Raw genomic sequence first — 21,161 nt, forward strand, 5'->3', positions numbered from 1 at the left:
AGACCAAAGCCAAACAGTTAAAACAGTAATGCCACAAAAATACTTTTATATGTCCACCTAGGCAAGCATCAAAAGATCTGTTCCAGCAACAAATACACTGTCAGGGAAATCAAGCACAGCTAACCTAAGATAGGAATTCAAGCAAAGTATAATTGTAATGGCAAACACTTTTTAAGTGTTGGGTTTTTTGTGAGAAAATATTCCTTTACAAGCTTATCACAACACTGCTTTTCAACAACAGAAGCTTGAAGGCACTTTCATAATTCAAAGTATTAAGAATGCTTTCACAGACTTGCAGCTGTGGGCCTAGTGGAAAAAATTCCAGCTTTGGCTAATGTCTGACCTGAATATTGCACATGGGAGAAGAAAGACCAAGGATATTGACATATGCTGCAGACAAGAAAGTGAATAATATTCTGTTGGAAATGTGGGAATAGTAAAAGAGACTGAGACAGTAGAGAGAGCTGGAGGGAGAGATCAGCTGACTAGGCAAAACCACAGATCTTCCTTGACTATGATGCTATAGCTTAGTTGCAAAACACCTCTGAGGGCAGCAGTCCATTGACCAGACATTGCACACACAGGCTGGGCTTGCAGCAGCTTTCTGCTTACCTTATGCAAAAGGGCAACCTTTGCTGATAACATCCCTCAGTGAGGCACTGCTGCATACTACAATTGCCAGGAAGCTGCTGAGGGGGCTGCACTGCTCTGCAGAGCCCCTGACACCTCCACTGCAGTCCAAGGTATACCTGGCAGAGGACCTAGCCGGAACTATCAAGACCCATGTAAAAAGTGCAGCTCTTTACTGAAGCTGGGCTGAGTTTACTTTGACAAAGGCAAAAGGGTGTTTATGTGCTGTCTCTGTGAACAGCTGACATCGATCTGGGTTCAGAAGAAGCTGACAATCAAGATATGTGCAGTACATAGGACAGAAGGGAGCAAAGGTATCTTCTTGGAAGTGAATAAACTGGCAGGGCGGGAGGGGAGGGAAGGATATGCTGCTGCCTGCTGACAAGGGAGTTCTCACCCTTGACCTCTGTACTCTTGCCTTGGATATTTAGGACACAGCACTGTCCCAATTCAAATATTTGTTCTAAATTCTCTTAAACAATCTTTATTTTTTATTTTAATTAGAAACCTTTTATTTTTCTGTCTTTGACTGAGCTTGACTTAAGGGCACAGAGAGACCTGACTTTTTGCTTGCTTTAAGAACCGTAACAGCCAAACACAGCATCATATATCCCTGTCTCCTCAGTTCACTTTGCTGTCACGGCTCATCTTATCCGTGCTGCTGGATATAACGCTAGCACCAACCCTCAGAGATTTGGGGTGCTTCTCTGAAAACTCTTGGTGCCAGCAGAAATCATCATTTCAACACATGAAAACAGAGGGCACAGTAACACTGGTAGCTTATAGGCAGAAAGCTCGTGAGACAACGACAGTTTTATCTTAATTTAGGTGTCCTTTCGCGGACGCTGTTTCTGTCAGGCGCCCGTGCCTTTTGAAAACAGGCGCAGGTGGGCGAAGAGGAGGGATGCAGCCAGGGTGGGAAAGGAGGGGACTCTCACCTTCTCTACGTAGTCGGGCACCTCCTCCACCGTGCGGAAGGAGCTCTCTCCGGGCGGCAGCGCGTAGAAGAGGGCGCGGAGCTGCTGGCCCGGCGCGGTGTCCCGCGGGCCGCCCGCCTCAGCGCCCATGGCCCGGCCGCACTGCGCCCGCCGCGCCGCGCTCCCCGGGAGCGCGCGCCGCCCGCCCCGCGCACCGCCCCGCCGCGGCCTGGCCGCCTCACCCTCACCCAGCGCTCTGGGCCTCCCTGGAGAAACCTTCCCCTTTGTGCGTCCTGCTGGTTTGCAGGTCTGCTCGGGTTTGGGGTTCCTTTTTTGTGTGTGTCATCACTGCCTGGCCCGCTTCTGGAAGCTGGGAGCAAGTTCTCGCGCACCCCAGCTCTGTTCTCACCCTCAAAAATCTCAGAACCTCCAAATCCCCAGAGCTCAAATCACCCTTCCTCAATTTTAGATTTCCACACAGAAACAGAAATTATTACTCAGGTTTGGACTTCCATGAAAATAAAATGTTAGGGTTTTTGAGAAACTAGCCAAGGTGTGCTCGTTGACTCCTTTTCAGCTGGATGGGTTTATCGAGCATTCTTCCCATTAAAAGTTTTTATTTTTCAATAGGGCTTATCATCATTCCATTTTATACAGCTTCAATTAACGTCACTGCATTGAAGGTAGCCCCTGGAAGCCATCTATTATACTTTCAATTATGAAGGAATGAAAACTGGGGAAATAGAAATGGTGAAAAGAGATATATGCTAGATCCTTGTAGAAAATTACTTTTAGAAATGTGAGTAAGGACAGGCTTTGGGCATCAAGACCTTCAGTCTGAAGTTCAGGAGCATGTCAAATGTTTGTCAATCACACTCAATATTTGGTGTTGGTACAAATAATAAGATTTCTGCTGAAATAGATTAGCCAAAAAATAAAATAACACAATGTCTCAACAGTCCCTTCATCTCAAATGTGCAGTTCTACTAAGTCTTTGCAGAAGAAATGGACTGCAAATCTTGCTGTAAAAGATCCTACCACAATTTAAATTCTGTCACTTATTAAAAACATGTTACTTTGCATCAGCCTTAAGTCTTGGAAAGGAGCTATACTGGCTAATTTCAGCTGAAGTTTCTGTTTAGGAAAAGTACCATGCAAAGAAATTGACGTTAAAAAGAGGGATGAATTACACATTTGTGATGTTTGCATTAAATAAGTTGCCATTTAAGCAACTGCATGGAAGGTAGATTTAAACAATATTTTGCTGTTTGAATAATGTTGCAATACTGTAGAGAATGGTATCAGGAAATTACTGGAAATACCAATAAAATATTCTACTTTTAGCTGAAAAAAGAAGAAGTATTGCAAAAGGGCATTGATGATGCCCTTTTAGAGTTGGCCACTCTCTTAATATGTATAGTTTATACTAATATTATAAGTAAGAAATATATAAAATTTATTTAAACATTTTAAAATTTCATCCTAGTGTTCTCAGCATCATTTGTGGTTTATGATAATCTGAAATTCTTATAAAACTCTAGTTGTTAACTTCTAAAATCTGAGTTAATCAAAATTCTGAATTTACTCAAAATCACACAAATCAGTAGCATTATCTTCATGACAGGCAATGACATTTGCTTATTCATTTAGATTAGCCTCAGTGTTTCTATGATATTGTTCTCATGTTCAAGCTCCATTAAGTCACCCTCACCTCAGACATACCATCTTACCTGGAGCCCTTCCTTAGTCTTGTGCTGGTGTTCACCTTGCTCCATCATCAGCTTTCAGAGTTAAAATGGCCTACACTTAAGCCCACAAAAACTGTTATCACTGAACTGCGGACAATTCTGGGGTAAGAATGTTTAGCAGGGAAAGGGAGCCCATGGCCACACAAGGTGAGATATATTCTAAGTACCATGGAACCACTACATCATATCACACCATTCTAGGAAAGAAGAGAATCCATCAAGTTTTTAAGACTATTATTTTGGATGTCCATATCATTGTAAATTGTCACCCCAATGTGACTATACTGAAGCTCTTGCTTTCAAACCAGAAGAATGGAAATTGAACTTCATCATGCTTTACAGGGAAAATAATATATTGTATTTTCCAGCTTCTTTTTCCAAGAAGAAATAGGAGATAGCACTACAATACCTGCATTTCTGGTGAGGGGAACAGTTTGAAATCTGGAGCATTTGTGAGTGTTTCACAAGCTTCACAGGCCTGGCTCTGCCAATGTAGCTGCTGTTGCCTATTTGTGCCTTGAAACTTAACATGCAGTTTTCAGTGCTCCTTCTTTCTGTTGTAAAGAAAGTAATGAAAAATAAAGGAATGTTGCTTCATTGGAGGTACTAACCCTCTCCCACACAATGCTCCCTCCATTCGGCGACCTTGCAGAATTTTTTGTGAGAGTTGTGGTTTTTTTAATTACTTTATTTTCCGCAAAGTCTTAATCTACTTTTTTTGCTCTTTACAATAAAATTAACAAACAGAAAAGTTACTATTTCCTACACTGCCATCAAAAATGCAGGAGGATGTTCTGTATGGAGACTAGGATCCTGATGTTGACAAGTAGATAGTTCCAGTAACTAAGGCAACAAAGGCCTCTGTTCTACTTAGAGGAAATTGGGGAGCTGGCCTAACTTGATCCGTAGGTGGATCGTATTTTGTTTTCTCTAAAGAACTTTATCCCACCCACTTCTCGAACAGAGAATGCCTAGAGTCTTCCTGTTTAGGTGTCTCTAAGCAGTAAAACAGCACTAAATAATAAAGTCATAAAGGGAATTAGGGCAGGTTGAAATTGGGATGGGCCATATTGTCTGCCTTGGCAATGATTCACAGTACACTAAATCATATCCAGAACCTAGCTGGGCTTAGTATCCTCTGTTTATATGGTAGTCTCTTTGAATAAAAGAACTCTAAAGGAGTGCACTTTAAATGAGTACACAAGTAGATGTCAGAATTTTTTTATCACCACTCCAAGTATACAGCACCTACATTCATGCTTGGCAGTGGATGTCATCACAGGAACACTAAATGTATCTGTGTTATTATAAAACTGGTATTATAAAATATTTTCAGTGTTGTCTTTGCCATTGATAAACCCTACATCACATTAAAAAACCCTACCATAAAAAAAATCAAATGTTTATTTGTTTCTAAGTTAAATATATATCAATACACAAATCTTAATAAGAACTAATGACTCCAGAGACCTGAAGACAGGGATGTTCTTATTAACAAGAACATATTAATCAATGCATATTAATCAATGTCATGCCATGCACTTGGCAACTTATTGCTAACTTTCCATTTCTTCTATACAGAACTGATAGCCATAGAACAGGGAGCAGTCATCGGGATACTCAATAAGCCTGGAGAATAAGGCAGACACTATTTTGGGGTATTTTTGTAATATTTTCCATCTTTGTATGCACTTGAAATAATTTAACCTTTTGTTCTAACTGAGGAAAAATGTGTTTTGTTTTCTTGTGTGTGTGAGAGGGGATGGGATGGGATGGGAGTTACTGGAAAAATAAATTCCTTCTTCAAGGCAGACTTATCAAGTAAGAAACTTTAGAAAAACAGCCTGCCCACCTGTTGTGAACGTTTCCAAATTTTATCTGGCATGCTCTGCTGTACAATTTCTTGCACTTTTATTTGTTAAAACCTTATTATAGTTTAGTTTTTTAGGAAGACCAAGGTTCAGGCTGTTGTATGCTGCAAACTACATCTCAAGTCAGCATTATGTAGCTTACAACCTCAGCTTCAGGACAGGTATCTTATATGCCAAGATCATTTTATTAGATGTGTTATAACCTCTTAAATAATAACCAGTGATTGTCACTATTTGTTATCAGTGGAACAGTCTCTTTTTTTGAATTAGGATATTAGATGAATATCAGCACTAGGTAGATCCAAAATTATAAAATATCTCATTACATGAGAGGCACACATGAGATTATAACCTATGCTATCACTTTACTCCAAGTGCACAAGTAGGAATCATTTGAATAATTTCTGAAACAAAGCATAGAAAGTACAACTTTTAAAGGAAGGCTAACCAAAATGCTGAGGGATTTTTTTGTTTTGTTTTTATAAAGAACAGTCATAGAGAATTATAAAGAGTACGCCCATATACATGATCTTCAACAGAAAGACTATTGTCTGTTAACACTCAACGTTTTTTTAAAGATCTACTCTAGTATCAGCAGCAGATGTACTTTATCAAAGTCATTGGGTAATATTTTAAAGCTTGAGATCTTCAAGAGTCATTTGGCTTTAAATCAGTTTTTTAGTGTAAGAGAACAATTTTTCTTTCCTAGGAAAACCACATAGCTTCTACTTCTTTCTAGCCTGCAAATCCCTAATCCTTGAGAAAGAGATGGTTTTCTGTGGATGACTCCTTTAAATAAATTGCAGTGATTTATAAATGCTGAGTGCAATTAATGTGTTCAAATAAAATAAAAAGACTACAAAGCTTAGCTACCAAAGGCAGTAGAGCACTTTTGGAAGTGGAAAGGTGGAAATCCCCTTTACTTCCAAGGAATGATTTACCAAGGCCTCTGGCAGGCAACAAGCCAGTAGCCTGTATGGAGATGGACACTGCCAACTCCCCACCCCCTCATTGAGTCTACAGCCCCTGTCCCCTACCGCTCCAAAGCAAATGTTCACTTCTGGCCCAGCTGCCTCTGTGCTCCTGTTTAGCACGCTGTTCTCCTTCCTCACCTCTAAGTCAGTGCATCAATACCACAAATTCAGGTCTGAGGACAAACAAAGTGCCTTTCTCCTGCTGCCCAGAGATGTGAGCTGACAGCCTGCTCCACCCAGAAGGTCTTCATCCACTACTCATCCACAAGTAGCCTCTTGCTCCCCTTTGTTTGTTGCACGCTGCTTCAGGGGCGCTGTGAAAACTTTACCCATCACCATCCTGCCATCCTTGAAGCCACACAGTCACACACATTCTCCTACTACTCCTGGGACCCAGTGCCAAAGCCCACCTCCCACTGTGAGGCCACCCTAGGAAGAAGTAACAGGTGCTCACTGCAGCCTAAACCTGAGTAAGGACATGTTTCACTGCTCCAGCTCTTCTGATACTCCAGGTAATTTATGTGTTATATGTTGAGAACTAAACCTCGTAATATTGTACAATTGCGTCCTACATGGAGACACTCCCAACACACTCTCCAAAGCTTAACTGGCTCTTAAATTGCCCAAATAACTGCTAACTAAATATATGTTTTCTGCTAACTAAGTCCTGCTGACTTAAGTACATTCTTTCTTAATCAGCCATTAGATAAAGACAGAAGCTGGAGGCCTTTTTTAATCAACAGGATTCCTTTCAGAAAGTAACTAGCTGAATCTGTAGCTCCAGAAGATCCTGGAAGCTTACAGAAAGAACTAAATGCTGAAATGTGGACTGAAAAAGAATTAAAACAAGAGCAAAATCTAATTTATAAATGCACCAAAATCTGCAAACAACTGTTAGCGGAAAAAGAAGGAAGGGGAAAAAACGACTAAACTTAAAGGAAAACAAGCAAGTGAAAATTCATTAATACCCTGAAGTTTTTTGGCTCTTTGAAATCTAGATCAGTAATCTAGTTTGAGGTCCCAGTACAAAGTAGCGTATGATGACTTAATTAAGGACTACTGTAATATTAAGTGCTGGATATGGCTGTTACACTTAAATCTTTGAGTGAATTTCATTTTGCAATCCTGAAGTTCATTTCATGCTGCACACTTTAATATACAAAAAGCAAGAATAACCATAGAAGTTATTTATGAAAGCAAATGATTGAAATTAGTATGCGTAATCAAATTACAGGTAATATATGTGTCACATTTTACTATAGCAAAAGCTTTTTCCTTGTTTTTTTTTTGGTCCTCTTTTTTATATGATGACTGTAAGTGAAAAGCAATATGAAATGTCATTTATGGATGCACATCATTTTGACTATCCAATACAAAATTCACTCAGGGAATGCCTACTTTTTCCTCCTTCATTCTAGGCTCCCATATATTCATGAATGTTTCTAATCTCTTTTTATGTTCGGGGAATGAAATAGACTCCAAATTCATGTGTCATAAGTATGGAATGTATTCCCTGATATTTAATTGTGGGGAATCCTTCCTGTGCTGCAGAGTGACTTATACAGCAGCTGTGATCAAGATGTTTGTATGGTTTTCCTTGCTGTATGGTTTACCTGTTCTGAAACACTATTTTAACATTTGAGCCAAAGCCCAATCAGAATGGTAAGATTTGTGTGCATAGTATTTTGGAGAATGCTTAGGGGCTTGTGGGGTTTTTGTGGCAGTTTTTCAAGGTACTGGAAGGAAAAATAGTGGAAAATTAGAAAAAGATCTTTGAGAGTCCAGATGCAACTATCAAGGTCACTTCTGTCTACTGAGAGTAGGTTTGCAATGAATCAGCTCCAGAATTTTGACATGAATCAACTCTCTAGCTTTTAGGGGGTTCATGAGGTACCTGGGGAATGTGTCCGTAATTAGAAGACAACAAAATCTACTGTAATCTGAATAGTTGAACTGAATCAATCAATAAAATGTTTTAAGTATATTATATTTAAAATACATTTTTCAATTTTAAAAAATGTACATTGACTTCTCAGCTTCCTATGGTTACCTATAAATGTGTGAAAATTTTAGACCATGGTTCTCAGTCAGTAAAACTGCTGTTGACATATTGTAACCCTTTTTGTAACCTCCTTAGTAATTTTCTTTGGGCCATGGATAGGTGTGTCTTTGAATTTGGCATGTAGTGAGTGAAAGAAATGGGAAGCAGGAAACAAAATAAACATAGGCTTACCTCTATCAACTCTTCAGAATTCAAAGGAGAAAGTCAGTATTAACATCAGGTGCATTTTGAAAGATCCACTGAATATGGGCATTCCATTTGAGTCCAGGTCTTGTCACAAAGCTCAAGGAATTTGAAACACGTAAATCTGCATCTCCAATTTACTTCACAACACTTTTTTGCTCTTATAATTTTTCAGTATTTTTAACTGAGCAAAGCCTGGATTTTGCTCCAATGTAGGGAGTAAATAAAACTGCCAATGTAAAGGAATCCTTCTTAAAGGAATCTTTCTCTTTTTTCCATGTTTTTTTCCACAGACATCTCATTTTACTGACAGAATCATATTAATAATGTCTTTGACCTTGTTCCAACTGGCATTTCAGAAGCTGAGAATTTTCATTTTATTTTTTTCAAAACATAAGGGAAAAGATCTCTACAGTATTTTCTTGGCTATTTTGGGCAAATGAAATTCTCTGAATTGCTGCATTTTTCATGTAAGTACTTAATCTGATTTTGTTTTTCTAAATCACACCTATGCAGGATGCCTAAGCCACTGCAATAATGTGGAGACAGAGCAAAATTTTATCAATTTCCTAATTAGAACAAAAGTAAAATTCTAACAAAGTGCAGTTGCAGGCAGATATGTCATCATTCATGTTCACTTCTTCCATTGCCCTTCTCTGAATTGTTATACAGCTGTGAAGTTTCTCCTCAGAAAGAGCTGCACAACAGTGACAGGCAAAAGCACAGATAAGAGATGCCTGTGGTTTGTTTAAAGTTGCATATACCTTTCAACATGATTCCTTAGATGCCAATTTAAATATAATGATAATAATATAATGTTTTGCTGGCAAAATTTCTAAGAAATTTGTATCTGCTTTTGTTCTCAGGGTTTTGTCAGACTCATCAAAGTTGACTCCTTAAAGAGTGTTCAGTGAAGAAGCCTTTTTTTAAACCATTATGATTTTATGGTTTCTGTGAGGCAGAGGAATGCGTTTGCATATACATGCAAAAGTGTTAGGAGATTATAGTCTCATTCTAGATTGAAAATAAATCTTTGTATTGAACTGTCAAATACTCTATTCTCAAAATAATTTAAAACGCTGTTGTAGGATGGGTTGATCACAGATTTATGGTTCGTCCTCATTTAATCTATACTGTGAGCAGGTGTGGGGTGGGATTTAGTCATTAATGCAATACAACACAGAAACAATTTCAGTGCAGATTTCAGCTTTGTTTTCTTTTTTTTCTAATTGGATTGTGTTTATCCAAGCCTCTATTCTTCAATGAAGAATGCTAATGAAGAACCCACTCTACAACATAAGACTGGGATTATGATGGGTATTCAGCCTGGTCCAAAAAAGGGGTTTAGGGCTTTGTGGCTTTGTTGTGTAATCAAATTGCAATGGTATATTTCATAAATTTATTCATACAAAGTCTGCTTTTAATTTCATGAGAGCCTAACACCAGCTTCATCGGGCTTATCTTCGTGCCATTGCTGGATCTTTAATTCTTCTTTTGTTAGTCTCTTAAGAGTCCGTATAACTTTTAACAGGAATCTGGCTGAGCCAAAAAGGAAATCATCTCAATAATGCTGCATGCCAGTGCTTTGTGTACATCTCATTATCGCAATATGCTAAGGCCGTTAGAGACCAAGCCTGATATTGAAAACACGAGAGGAAGTCCTTATGGAAGCAAAACTGTTTTTCATAGTAGAAGACTAGTAGTTCAAAATCATCCAGATGTGTCAGGATTGATCAAAAATGTAACAGTACTACATTCTCAGTTACTTATGGGACTGCTCTTTATCTCGGTATCATATCAATCTATTGTAAATATTTTGTCAAGGGTCCGCTTAAGGCGGGAGAGAAAGTTGGATTACTTTCATCACTGATAAAGCAAACAGTGCAAAGTCTTCCTGTCAAAAAGAGTAAATGTGCCTGTGCTTTCCTCATCCTCATTTTTCAAACCACTAACAATGTCAGTCATTCTGAACACCAAGATTACAAATAGTAAAATGACTGTTTATTCAAAAAAAATTTTGTTAAAAAGGCATAGAAAATAGGAAGTCTTGCATTTATACTGGTAATCCCTCACCTCCTAAGAACACTCATCTGTTAGGGAGAGAGAAGTGTTGTAACATCTGGCTCAGTGTTGTGAGTTTTCATCTTCAGTTGGGAGGGCTGATGTCATGTAAGGAACAGAGCAGCACACTAACTGCTGCAAATGAGAGGCAGCAGCAGTGCTTATCCTGGGAGCTGGGGCTCATGGATCAGCTGAAGGACTGCCTGCAGCCCTCATGTGTTGATTCTGGCCCATTAACCATCCTATTAATCTTCAAAAAACTTTAAGGCATGAGTGGTTCGGAGAGTGAATGTAGGTGAGAATTTGCAGGTGTCATTCACACAAAACAGCCATCTTCCACACTCTTTTCATCAAACAGCTTTCCCAGTCTTTCAGAGCAGAGAAGGAAATTCTTTCCACCACCTTTTACCCTGTCTGAAATTTCTGAGAACATCAGGATTTTTTTTAACATTTTGCAACATGGCAATGCAAGCGTAAAAGAGCAGCAAGTCAGTTTGTAAGAAGCAGAAGGACATCTGTTTTGAAAAATTTATACACTTCATTCAACCCACATCCTTTAACTTTCAGTTTTTGAGTGTCACCACAATATATACTGCTGCATGAGTCATCTCAATGCTGTATCAACCAACATTTTTATTCTGTCTAATATTCCATTCTATTCTTTTGGGAAAGAACAGTATAGAAGAACAGAGCAATTTTAGTCAATTTAAAGTTTATACTATCCTTGACACCTGACTTCACTTTAGTAACACCTGCCTAAAGAATAATTAGCAGGCCACTTTTAAAGAAAGAACTTCCATACACCACAGATGGCATTTTTCATACCAGACAGGCAACGATGTATGTTGGAAGTGAGCCAAACTGTCTGCAAAAACTGTGAGAAATTCAAGACAGACATCTGAATGGAAGGAAAGTTTTACCTTCCTCACCACCTCTACCCCCCACACCATTTGGGGACATCTGTTCAAACCTACCGTTCTATATAATGCACTTTATTTTTCTTATCTTCTAATACCACAAATTGCAGAATGAAAGCAACATAGCAATATTCTTTTATATTACTTATGAAACCTACAATTTAATAACATAATGTGATGATTTGCCAGCTATACAAATCCTGCATTATGACTCCTGTTAGGACCAAGAACAGAATTTTCATAACCCCATAATATGGGGTTCTCAACTCACATTTCAATAAAGTGGTCCTAATTTTCACTGTGTAATCAAAACTTTGTTGAAATCAGGATACTGTGTGTCATAATGGAGGCACAAAGTCAACAGTCACTTTGGAAATTATTGGCTAATGTCTTAATCCAGGACTGTTCACTGATTTGTATGAACTTTTGTGTGTACTTTGGTCTTAGTCCAAATCCTTGTGAAATCAATCGTAATCTTTCCATTGCCATCTATAGGCTTTAGATGAGGTCCTTTGCTGCCTTAGAAGAACCTTTACTTCCTTCTTGCAATAATATTCCATATAAAAGGAATCCTGAGATCTCATCATAATATTGTCATCAGAATCAAATGTCTTACATAAATATGCTAAAATTAGAAAAGTGACAGCTCTATGTTGTACTTAGTATCACTTATGAAAAAAAGTTGTGTATTTTATTTCCACAGTTCTAGTGAATAGTGAATATTCCAGTGATATTCCAGTGAATATTTACATAAGAATTATGGAAATATGTATACAAAATTATTTACTCTGTGTTGTAATTCCAAATTTTGAGGCTTTTCTTTCCTCCCCTGGTATGTTTTACTCACTTAAATGCATTTCTGTGGTAATTTCATAAAATTTTTTTAAGCGTACTTTTCAAGATACATTTTTAATTTGGGCAAATGCCCATTTCAGTATTTTCTCAGCTGTGCATGTGACTTTCTTGGCAAATAATGTGGTAAGCATTCAGAATAGATACATTTCTAAAAGCCCTGAAGTCCATTAGCAAACACAAGTTACATATACAGTGTCTATACGTTCATGGTGACACTAGGGATGAGGATCTGTCCCTAAATATTAAACTATTCCTACAGATATCTGCCCCATTAATGGTTTCATGTTGTTTTGGAGCATGTTTTTACGATACAAATTCCATTATATTATCATGTGGTTAGAAGACAATAAAGTCCTACAGAAATCAATTATTGTGATATTTACTTAAAAGATGAGTGAATCTCTTTAATTTGTTGGTCACCAATGTAAATAACATTTCACATAACTTCTCTTTATGGATACTAAATTTTCAAAATTTGCCAAAAAATAATTCCAACATTAGTAGAAAAGTACTTGTGTCCAAATTCTTTCTTTCTTGAGAGATGTCACTCTGTGAACTAGTAATCTTATTCTGTTTGACAATTAAATATTTGAATTCAAGTATATAACCTTAATAGACATAATACACAAAGAGTTCTAAAGTTTTTAGTTCAAAATTACAAACAAGAATGAAAAATAATTTATAGAAAGAACAGGAATGTGGCAACACAATTTATTCCTTTGAACAGAACTAGTACAATTTTAATAGTTATTTACTATCCTGAATCACCTTATCTTAGCTGTATTGTTCAATTCTTCTTTGAAGAACTACATATTTGCTCTTTTTTGTGAATACTTTTAAGGAAAGGAGTGAGGGTTATAAGAGTTGGAATAGGTTGTCACAGAAGGTGTTCAAGGGACAAATAATATTTAAAAAGAAAGAACCACCACAGGACATTTACTAGAGCACTGAATCTAATCCCGTAAGGCTTACTTGGCCTGTCATACAAGGTGGTCAGTAAAAATTTATTGAGTGCCCTTTCTTTTAAAATCTTTGGAGTTTTCCTAACAAAAAGTTCCAGGGAGAAAAAAATTTTTTTAAAAATTTTTTAAAAAAGGAACTGTGGTTATTTCCTACTACAGCTGCTATTTAACAACTCTTCATTTACAATGCTTTGTGGGGTCTTCTTTGTTTACTGATCTCAACCAAGCCTACTGTTCAGGTGATAGTCCTGCATGCACAACTTGGACAGGGATAATAAATGACTGAGAAACTGCTAAGAAGTTCACAGTTTTTACAGATGAATGTGATAACCTCTTATTATGCCATATGGAGGCCCTGACTAACAGCCAGGAGCCTTAAATTACATTGAAACTGATTCCTACACTGCAGCTCTCAGCTGTAAATTATGCCAAAAGACCACGGGCTTAAAATTAAAATGGAAAGAAATATATAAGAGCAAATGAGCTCCAATGAGTCATTATTAATCTGAGGTTATAGCGTCCATCACTACTGAAGCTCTATGCCAGTTACTGCCAATTATCTGCTATGTTGCCTTTTTTAAATGAATATAGACATCAGTTTGTATACTGAATTCTCAATCCACACACATTACATAATGATATTAAATTACAGTTCATAGTTAGTTAAATGTTATTCTCTAAAATTTCTTGAATCTTATGGTCGATCTTAAATACTGCAGGTACTCTCTTAAATACAAGCTCACCCAAGAGACACCAACTGACTAAAGTCAGGAAATTCTAAATGAACTCTCAAGCTGACATTCTGTCCCTAACTCATTTATATGTCTCCTCATAGCTACTGAGAGTGCATGTCCTAATGGTGTTTCTTTCTTTATTTGTACAAATAATATTATTGCAGCAGTCAGAACCTCCGCTTAAGAAATTAGGAAACATAAACTACCTTGAAACTTGGCGTGTGGTGGAAAGATATAGGTATAGAATCTCTTCTTGTACTTCCTTTTTTCTGACTACTTTTGGATCCAATGAAAAGTCAAGAACGGATACTGCTTTCAGCGTGTCATTAAATAAATTTGCAATGGTATTACTTTAACAATATTTCTTGAACTGCTATTCTCAAAATAAATCTAAAATAATGAGGCAAAATTAAACAAAATCATGAAATAAAAAAACAACAGTCATAACGGAAGAGAAAGAAACCCTGCAATTAATATATAGCTTTGTACTTGATAAAAATAATTCTTATCATCCATCATGTTGAAAATTAAGCTGTTAAACATCACTGTCTTTTTACAGTCAATTGTATTTTCTGTATATATTTGCTGAGTACATTTTTGTATTTAGCTTAGAGACACACCAACAGAACATCAAAGTCAGTTTGACTCTGGAGAAATAGAATATCAAAATTATGGTAACTCAAAAACCTCATTATTCATCAGAAGTTGGATTCATTGACAACATGTAATGAAAAGTGATTATCCACTATTTAGTAACAGGAAATAATAAAGATAAACCAACCTGGTTTCATCACATTTACATTTCACTCTGTAACCAAGTGCTTGCACAACTTGCAAGTCAAAATCGTTGGGCTTGATTTTGTCCATGTGTTAAATGTTAAAGTCTTAGCTATACCACATGGCTGGACTGGTAGAAAACTTAGGAGTCTGCAGACAGGTATAAAACAACAAAGATAAACAAACCCTCAAGTTACAGTTCAAAAGCCTTTATTCATATCTGTTTTCAGCAACAAAACTGTGCTACAAATTCGATACAAAGTCATAGCATCTTACCGCATGTGGTTGATCGCAGGAGCTTTCATGAGAGAGTGATTGGGTGATTGGAGTATTGGGAAGAAGATGAGACACCATCTGCATTGATGAGTCCGGAGCAGACCCGCTAACCCTCAAAGAGGTGCTGAAGTGTGGGGCATTTGTTGCTGCTCTACGTGACTTGAATACGAGCTAGCTGAAATCTGGAAGGAGCATGTCTGTATTTCTGTGGGGCTGAGCATGCAAGGAAATTCCTTCAAGACCACAGTGGAAAGATCATGCCTAGGCTTCATTGGTTCAACTGCTGTCAGTGTGCACCACAGTGTGCACACCAATGGTGTAACAACAAACAATTGTTTAAAGCCACCAGAGGTCCTTCAATAATCTGAGAAATTAGACTTAGCACCTTACAGCAGTTTTCAAAGTCTGAGCTGCCTTTAAAGCTTAGGAAAAGATCAATTTTTTAGCTTTTTGTTCCATAATACAAAGTTACATCATTTGGTCCTTTGTTTCAAGGTTCATTCACTTACCTAAACAACAAAAAAATCTCCTAGCACTGTAAATCTATTTGTACCTTTCTCTCTCTTCAGCCTGTGCTCTAAATCTCAGCAGATTCAGTTAAAACTAGGAAAATGGAAAATTACTATCTTTCTTAATAGGAAAAGCTGTCTGTTTCCCCACAGCAACTAACCCAGTCCAATTCCTTTTGCACTATCAGAGTAACACACCTCACAAAATGTCTTGGGCTAGGAACACATTGGTGCATTTCAGGTAATGTAAATACAGCACTTCCATTTGTTTTGTAGTGTCAGCTCAAACTTGGTTGATCTTTTTTCAGATGCAGCTGTAATTTTTTCTTGAATGATAGCAATAAACAATTCTGCAAACCTTGAAAAACATTTTTGGCCAACAGAGTATTTGGAAGACATCTTCTCTCCCAAAGCAAGCAAAACAAGTCACATTATATTTGATTAAATCTCTGTGGATAAAAAGTGCTATTTGAAAAAAGTGCTTATTTTCAACTTTCCACTGTAATTTTTCATTTTGAAATGTAGTTATATTTAATTTAAGAGGAAGGAAAAAATAGCAAAGAGTAAAAAGCTTTAGCATGAAATACTGTTAAGTTTTTTCTGTTCTGATAATTCCTGCAAAACCCAAAAAGCCTTTCCCATCGAGACATAAAATCAAAAATATCAAGTGTTCACAACAGTTAGTTTACTTCTCTTATTCCATTCCTGTTCTCAGCACTTCTATATGACAAAGGCATTTAAAAAAGAACTGAGGGAAAAAATGCAAAGCCCCTTAACTGCTGGAATCAATAAAATGTTCTGAAGCCTTTTAAGAAATTAATTACCCATTGCTCGGATATTTTAAACCGAAATGGTTGTGACAACAATTAATACACAAGCAAGATCAAACTTAGAGTGGAAAGGATTTGGAAAATAGACACAGATTTCTTGAGTGTATTTGATTTTCATGATGCACTACTGCTCCACACAGCAGAGTTTCAGTGAATGCTCACAAGTATTTGCTAGGATATCACATTTCATGCTTCCTCTATTTTTCACTCATCCCCTTCTATCACACTACCCAGTCCAATTAATCTCTGAATTTTTTGGGAGATGTTTTGAGGTTTTTCTACTAAACAACTTTATTGAACAAAGACATGATTAATATAAGTATGCATCCCTTCCTTATATTTATTCCCTTTCAGTCAATTCAACAAGCTTCTGCAAAATAACCCTTTACATTTGCTCTAAATCTGGAAACATGGTTGAACAGACTCTTGTTGGTTTTGGCTAAAGACATCATTAGCTGCTAGTTAAATTTTTCCTGCTAAAAGAAAGTGTTTCCCAAATGGATCAAGGTAGAAGGTTTATCCAAGATTAAAAGCCTGAATTTGAAAATTTTGTGTTGTCCCCAGATGAAGTTCCAAAAGACATAAAAAGAGACAGAGCTGCTAAGGCAAAAATCACTTTTAGAGTTCTATGAAATCACTGTAGAGAAACCAGAGTTATTTAAAAATGATTATTTATTAAACATATTTCTTTACAAAGTACAATCAATAGTTTGCATTAAATTTTGGGGTTTGGTATTTGCCTGTATGTACACAAAAGCTTATAACAGAAAATGTGTCTTGATTTTACACATGGGACACAATATAGAGTTACCTTCATATTTTGATTCCTACCAACATAAGCAGTTGATAATAACTTTCAATTTATCTGCTGTTTTTTTGCAAACTGAACAAGAAGCAACAACATTTCTGCAGTGTCAGCATTTATCAATGTACTCAATTATGACAAAGTAGAAATTAATAATCTTTGGAAAGTTTCCACTGAGCATGAGTGGAACATGACATTTTTGGCAGGTTACTGGACTATCCTTATGATCATAAAAATCACTTTTTGCAGTTATAAGATAGGAAGAATTGAGGAGCTAGGTAAATTTAATAATACCCTATTAGCAGCAGTTGATAGTAAATGCAACATAAGGTTTGTTTTGTCTGTCATACAAGGATGTGTCCTAGCAGACACTATTGTATTGTTCTCTACTTGAACAAAAGTATCTGCATGTATTGTATGTCTTTGGAAAAACAAAACAAAGATATAGAGACAAAAAGCCATTTATTGTCATGAGTGACTATTGCCATCAGCTAATATGAATGCATTGCTAAAAATTAGTGAAGACAGGAAAATGCTGTAAGGTAAATATATACAGAGTTAAAATACATTTCTTATCCACTAGATAGTGATTTTGTGGCACTGTGGTTTTCGGAATATAACGTCTTTTGAGAGCAATGTAATTTTCAGTGCAAGCTTAAGCAAAAATACCTGCCCGCTGTCATAAAAACGACAAACAATCTGGAATGTTCAAAGTAAGTTTGTCTTCCACTTCTCCACTCTTGAGGCACCTTTAAGACATGGCACTTACTGTAAACCATCTAAGGATCGAGAAAAGCAGACAAAATAAGCCTGAATTTTCCGCAACAACTTTAAAGATCACTGCCAGAGTCACTTGCATAAGTAAACGATGCCTGTGTAAGGCTTGCCAGCAAAGCATCTTTCCTGAGAATGGAGCTGGGGCACTCTCTATGTATCATAAGTGTGCGTGCTCAGAGCTGTGGTCGCTGTCGTGGCTGTCATCGTTGGCTAGTGAGTCCCCCGTGTGCTGGAGCCCGGCTGCGCCAATGCCGGAGAGCTCGGAGGGGAGCAGCGTGCCCTTTTTCACATTCACCAGTTCCTTCTCCCGGGCTGCTGCCCCTTGCTGGCCCCCTTTTACACGCTTCCACTTCATCCGTCTGTTCTGGAACCAAACTTTTACCTTCCCAGAAGAAAGAAAAAACGAGAAAATAAAGACAGGGTCACTGAAGGCAAAAATGAAATTTCTACCTATAGTGCAGCACTTGGGGATTGTGTTTTTCTAATGTGTCTCTCTGTCTGGATGGTAAAGAGCTCTGCAAGCTTTCCTTGAAAATCAGACAATTCAGTTTTGGATGGGATGTGAACACTGGGGATAATGACTGCAAGGGTGGAAAAGGGGTTACTCTAAGAAGACAGCTTGGGCTATCTGCTACAGACAGTAGGAACATCTCTGATCCCTTTAGAAAACATTAAAAAGATCACATACTCTTGAAAAACACATTAATGCCATTTGTCGGGGAAACAAAGGCACAATGTTTCCCATCAAGGGACTGTGCAAAAGAACATACATTAAGAGTAACAGAGAACCCTTCATCAGAGAGTAGTTACCCTGCAAAGTGACTTGCCTGAAAAGTTGGCATTGCTTTCTGCTTTGTTTTTGTAAGCTGGTGATGAGTTTCAGGTGCTGCGCCTTAAATGTGCCTTTTTTTAACTTGCTGAAATATCTGAAAGACCATTTCTTGCTATAAGAGCTTAATACTTCCCTGTCTATTTAACAAATGTATTCAAATTATTCTAGTCAACTGATCCTTTATTCTACTACATTTAATCATAGACCTTGATCAAATTTTTTTGACAAATAAATACCCCCAAAGTCAGAAGGCAAGGCATTTATAAACTTGAGTCAAAATTAGCAAATAGTTTCAGATATGAATGAAAAAGAAATTCATAGCATGGAAGAAGTAAAAATGTATCTGTGTTTAAGTCACATTAGACCCCAAGATTTTATTCCAGCTGAAACTCATTTCCCCTCCTCCCCATCTCTGTATGGAAATACATGAGGGAAAAGTAAACCTAAATTATTTGCACTGCAAACCACAATATTTTTCAATAGCCAAAAGAAAAGTAAAGAAATAAAAAGATGTGCATAGCAGCTGTCAAATATATCAGACCAGATTAAAGGCTGATTTCAGATCAGCTTCAAGTACTATCACTGAGAACAGTATGAATAGAATATTGTTCTGTTTGTTTCATTTAGAGTTAATATTGCTGAAAAATCTCGTGTGTGTGTGTGTGTGTGTGTGTGTGTGTGTGTGCAGCTCTTCAGATGAAAGTTCCACAGAAAAATAAACAATGCCTGTAACATTTAACTTGGAAAAAAAACAAGAAAGCTTGCAATGCTGGTATATCCTATGCAGTGTTTAGCAGAATGTGTTTCAGAGTTTTAAAAGAATGAGCAAGCAAACAGGCACAGCAGGATATATTGTACAACATGAGTAATAGAGCCACAAAAATGCTGTTTTGCTGAATCTGTCTTACACATCCAGGAAACCTCACAGTTTTTAACCTTTACTATCGCTTTGAATTTTACATTAAAATTACACTACAATTGAACTGACAGATAGCGTCACTACCTTTGTATAGGTATACAGGAAGGAAGAGAGGTTATTTATTTTTTTTAATACTCTATACTCCTGTTAAAGCCAAAGTGAGTTGTTAAAGCAAATCACTTGAGAACAGAGCAAAATGATTCCAGGTTAGTTAAGAGCCTTAACATACAACACATCTTTTCCTCTAGTCAACTCATCGGAGCCAAAAAAATCTAGCTTGCAAAGTGAAGTAAGTGTAAAAGGAAAGTATTTATTACTGGACGCTGTGATGTTGGAAATTACAATACTCAGGGCTAGTATCAAAAGTGTCTGGAAACAGCGTCTTTGAAAGGGTACAGCATTGGCAGCTTTCTGGCAGAAGTGATAATGTTATTTTGTTTCCTTTTTTTTTTTTTTTTTTAAACAGTGTAGTCTCCATTGCAAAAGGCACTGCTCTACTTGTGCCAGATAGTGCAGTAGATATAACTGAAATTATCTAAGCCTCAACAATAACACACTTTGGATTGGACCCATTATCACAGGATATTATCACACTCCTTATGAAATAAGGACCAAGAGAATTTTCTTTGGTAAAAAGAAATTACAGGATTGGAATAATTGTTAAAAGGCCCAAGCAATTCTCTGGATATTTTTGTGTCCCTGAACATTCACAGAATAATTCACAGCACTCAGAGCCTAGAACAGAATAACAATGCATAGAAAACATGGTTTCGAGAAAAATGACAATGATGTATTTGAAGAAAAAGTTTCAGTGCACGGCCCGGATGCAACGATGCAACCTACTTTAACTTAGTGGAACAGGAGACATCCAGGCCTTCTGGATGTGGTCAGTTCCTTTGTGGATACTTGGGAAACTGAAGTTAATACTCCTATGACCAGTCAGACACTGTCCTGGATGGGACAGGAGTGAGCAAGATGATGACTGCCTGGCTTCTGTTACAGGTGCTCATTTCTGTTCTGTCAGGCAAAACTAATTCTCACATCTGCTGAGCTGACATTTTTTTTACTGTTCTCTGCTGTAATTTAATAAATAATTCTGGTTTTCATTTTTCATCACCATACACTTTGGTTCTGCTTGTTATAATTCAGGCCACTTCACAACAGCAGACTCGAGAGAGTTTGACTCCCTTAGCTTTAAACCCAAAAGATTGGCACCAGGTTCCAGGTAATGAATAACTGAATCCAGGCTGGGAAGTGCTTCTTCATTCAGATCACCTACCCTCAGATCATGCCTTAAAGTGCCTCCACCAGGGGTTAGTAGAGGTCAGCATCTGCATATTGTATCCATATAAATCAGTTAAGGGATGATGACTTCCCTTTTCAGGAATAAGCACAAGATATATTTGCATATTCCTCCAAGGGTCCAGCATGCAATGCTGTGTCTGCATGCGACCCATTGTATGGGAAACACGGCACTTGGGGAAAGCTGGGCTGAAATTACTCCAGCTATCTTTGCATGCAC

The 21,161-nt window shown here is 37.4% G+C and overlaps 2 protein-coding genes across 3 annotated transcripts in view; both read right to left on the minus strand.

The window, feature by feature from the left end:
- The window catches only part of AGMO (alkylglycerol monooxygenase), a 199,422-nt gene extending 197,677 nt beyond the window's left edge, over positions 1 to 1,745 (minus strand). For both annotated transcript variants that reach the window (XM_033076983.1, XM_033076975.1), the window contains exon 1: positions 1,569 to 1,745. In XM_033076983.1, the coding sequence (XP_032932874.1) occupies positions 1,569 to 1,697 (129 nt within the window). In that variant the 5' untranslated portion in view covers positions 1,698 to 1,745. The remainder of the gene's footprint in view (positions 1 to 1,568) is intronic.
- A 15,215-nt stretch (positions 1,746 to 16,960) lies between these two features.
- Positions 16,961 to 21,161, minus strand: part of MEOX2 (mesenchyme homeobox 2) — a 53,764-nt gene continuing 49,563 nt past the window's right edge. The window contains exon 3 of the mRNA XM_033081450.1: positions 16,961 to 18,270. Coding sequence (XP_032937341.1) covers positions 18,046 to 18,270 — 225 coding nt within the window. The 3' untranslated portion in view covers positions 16,961 to 18,045. The remainder of the gene's footprint in view (positions 18,271 to 21,161) is intronic.

The sequence above is a fragment of the Catharus ustulatus genome, chromosome 1 (genome assembly GCF_009819885.2).
Source record: "Catharus ustulatus isolate bCatUst1 chromosome 1, bCatUst1.pri.v2, whole genome shotgun sequence".
NCBI classification, from domain to species: Eukaryota; Metazoa; Chordata; class Aves; order Passeriformes; family Turdidae; genus Catharus; species Catharus ustulatus.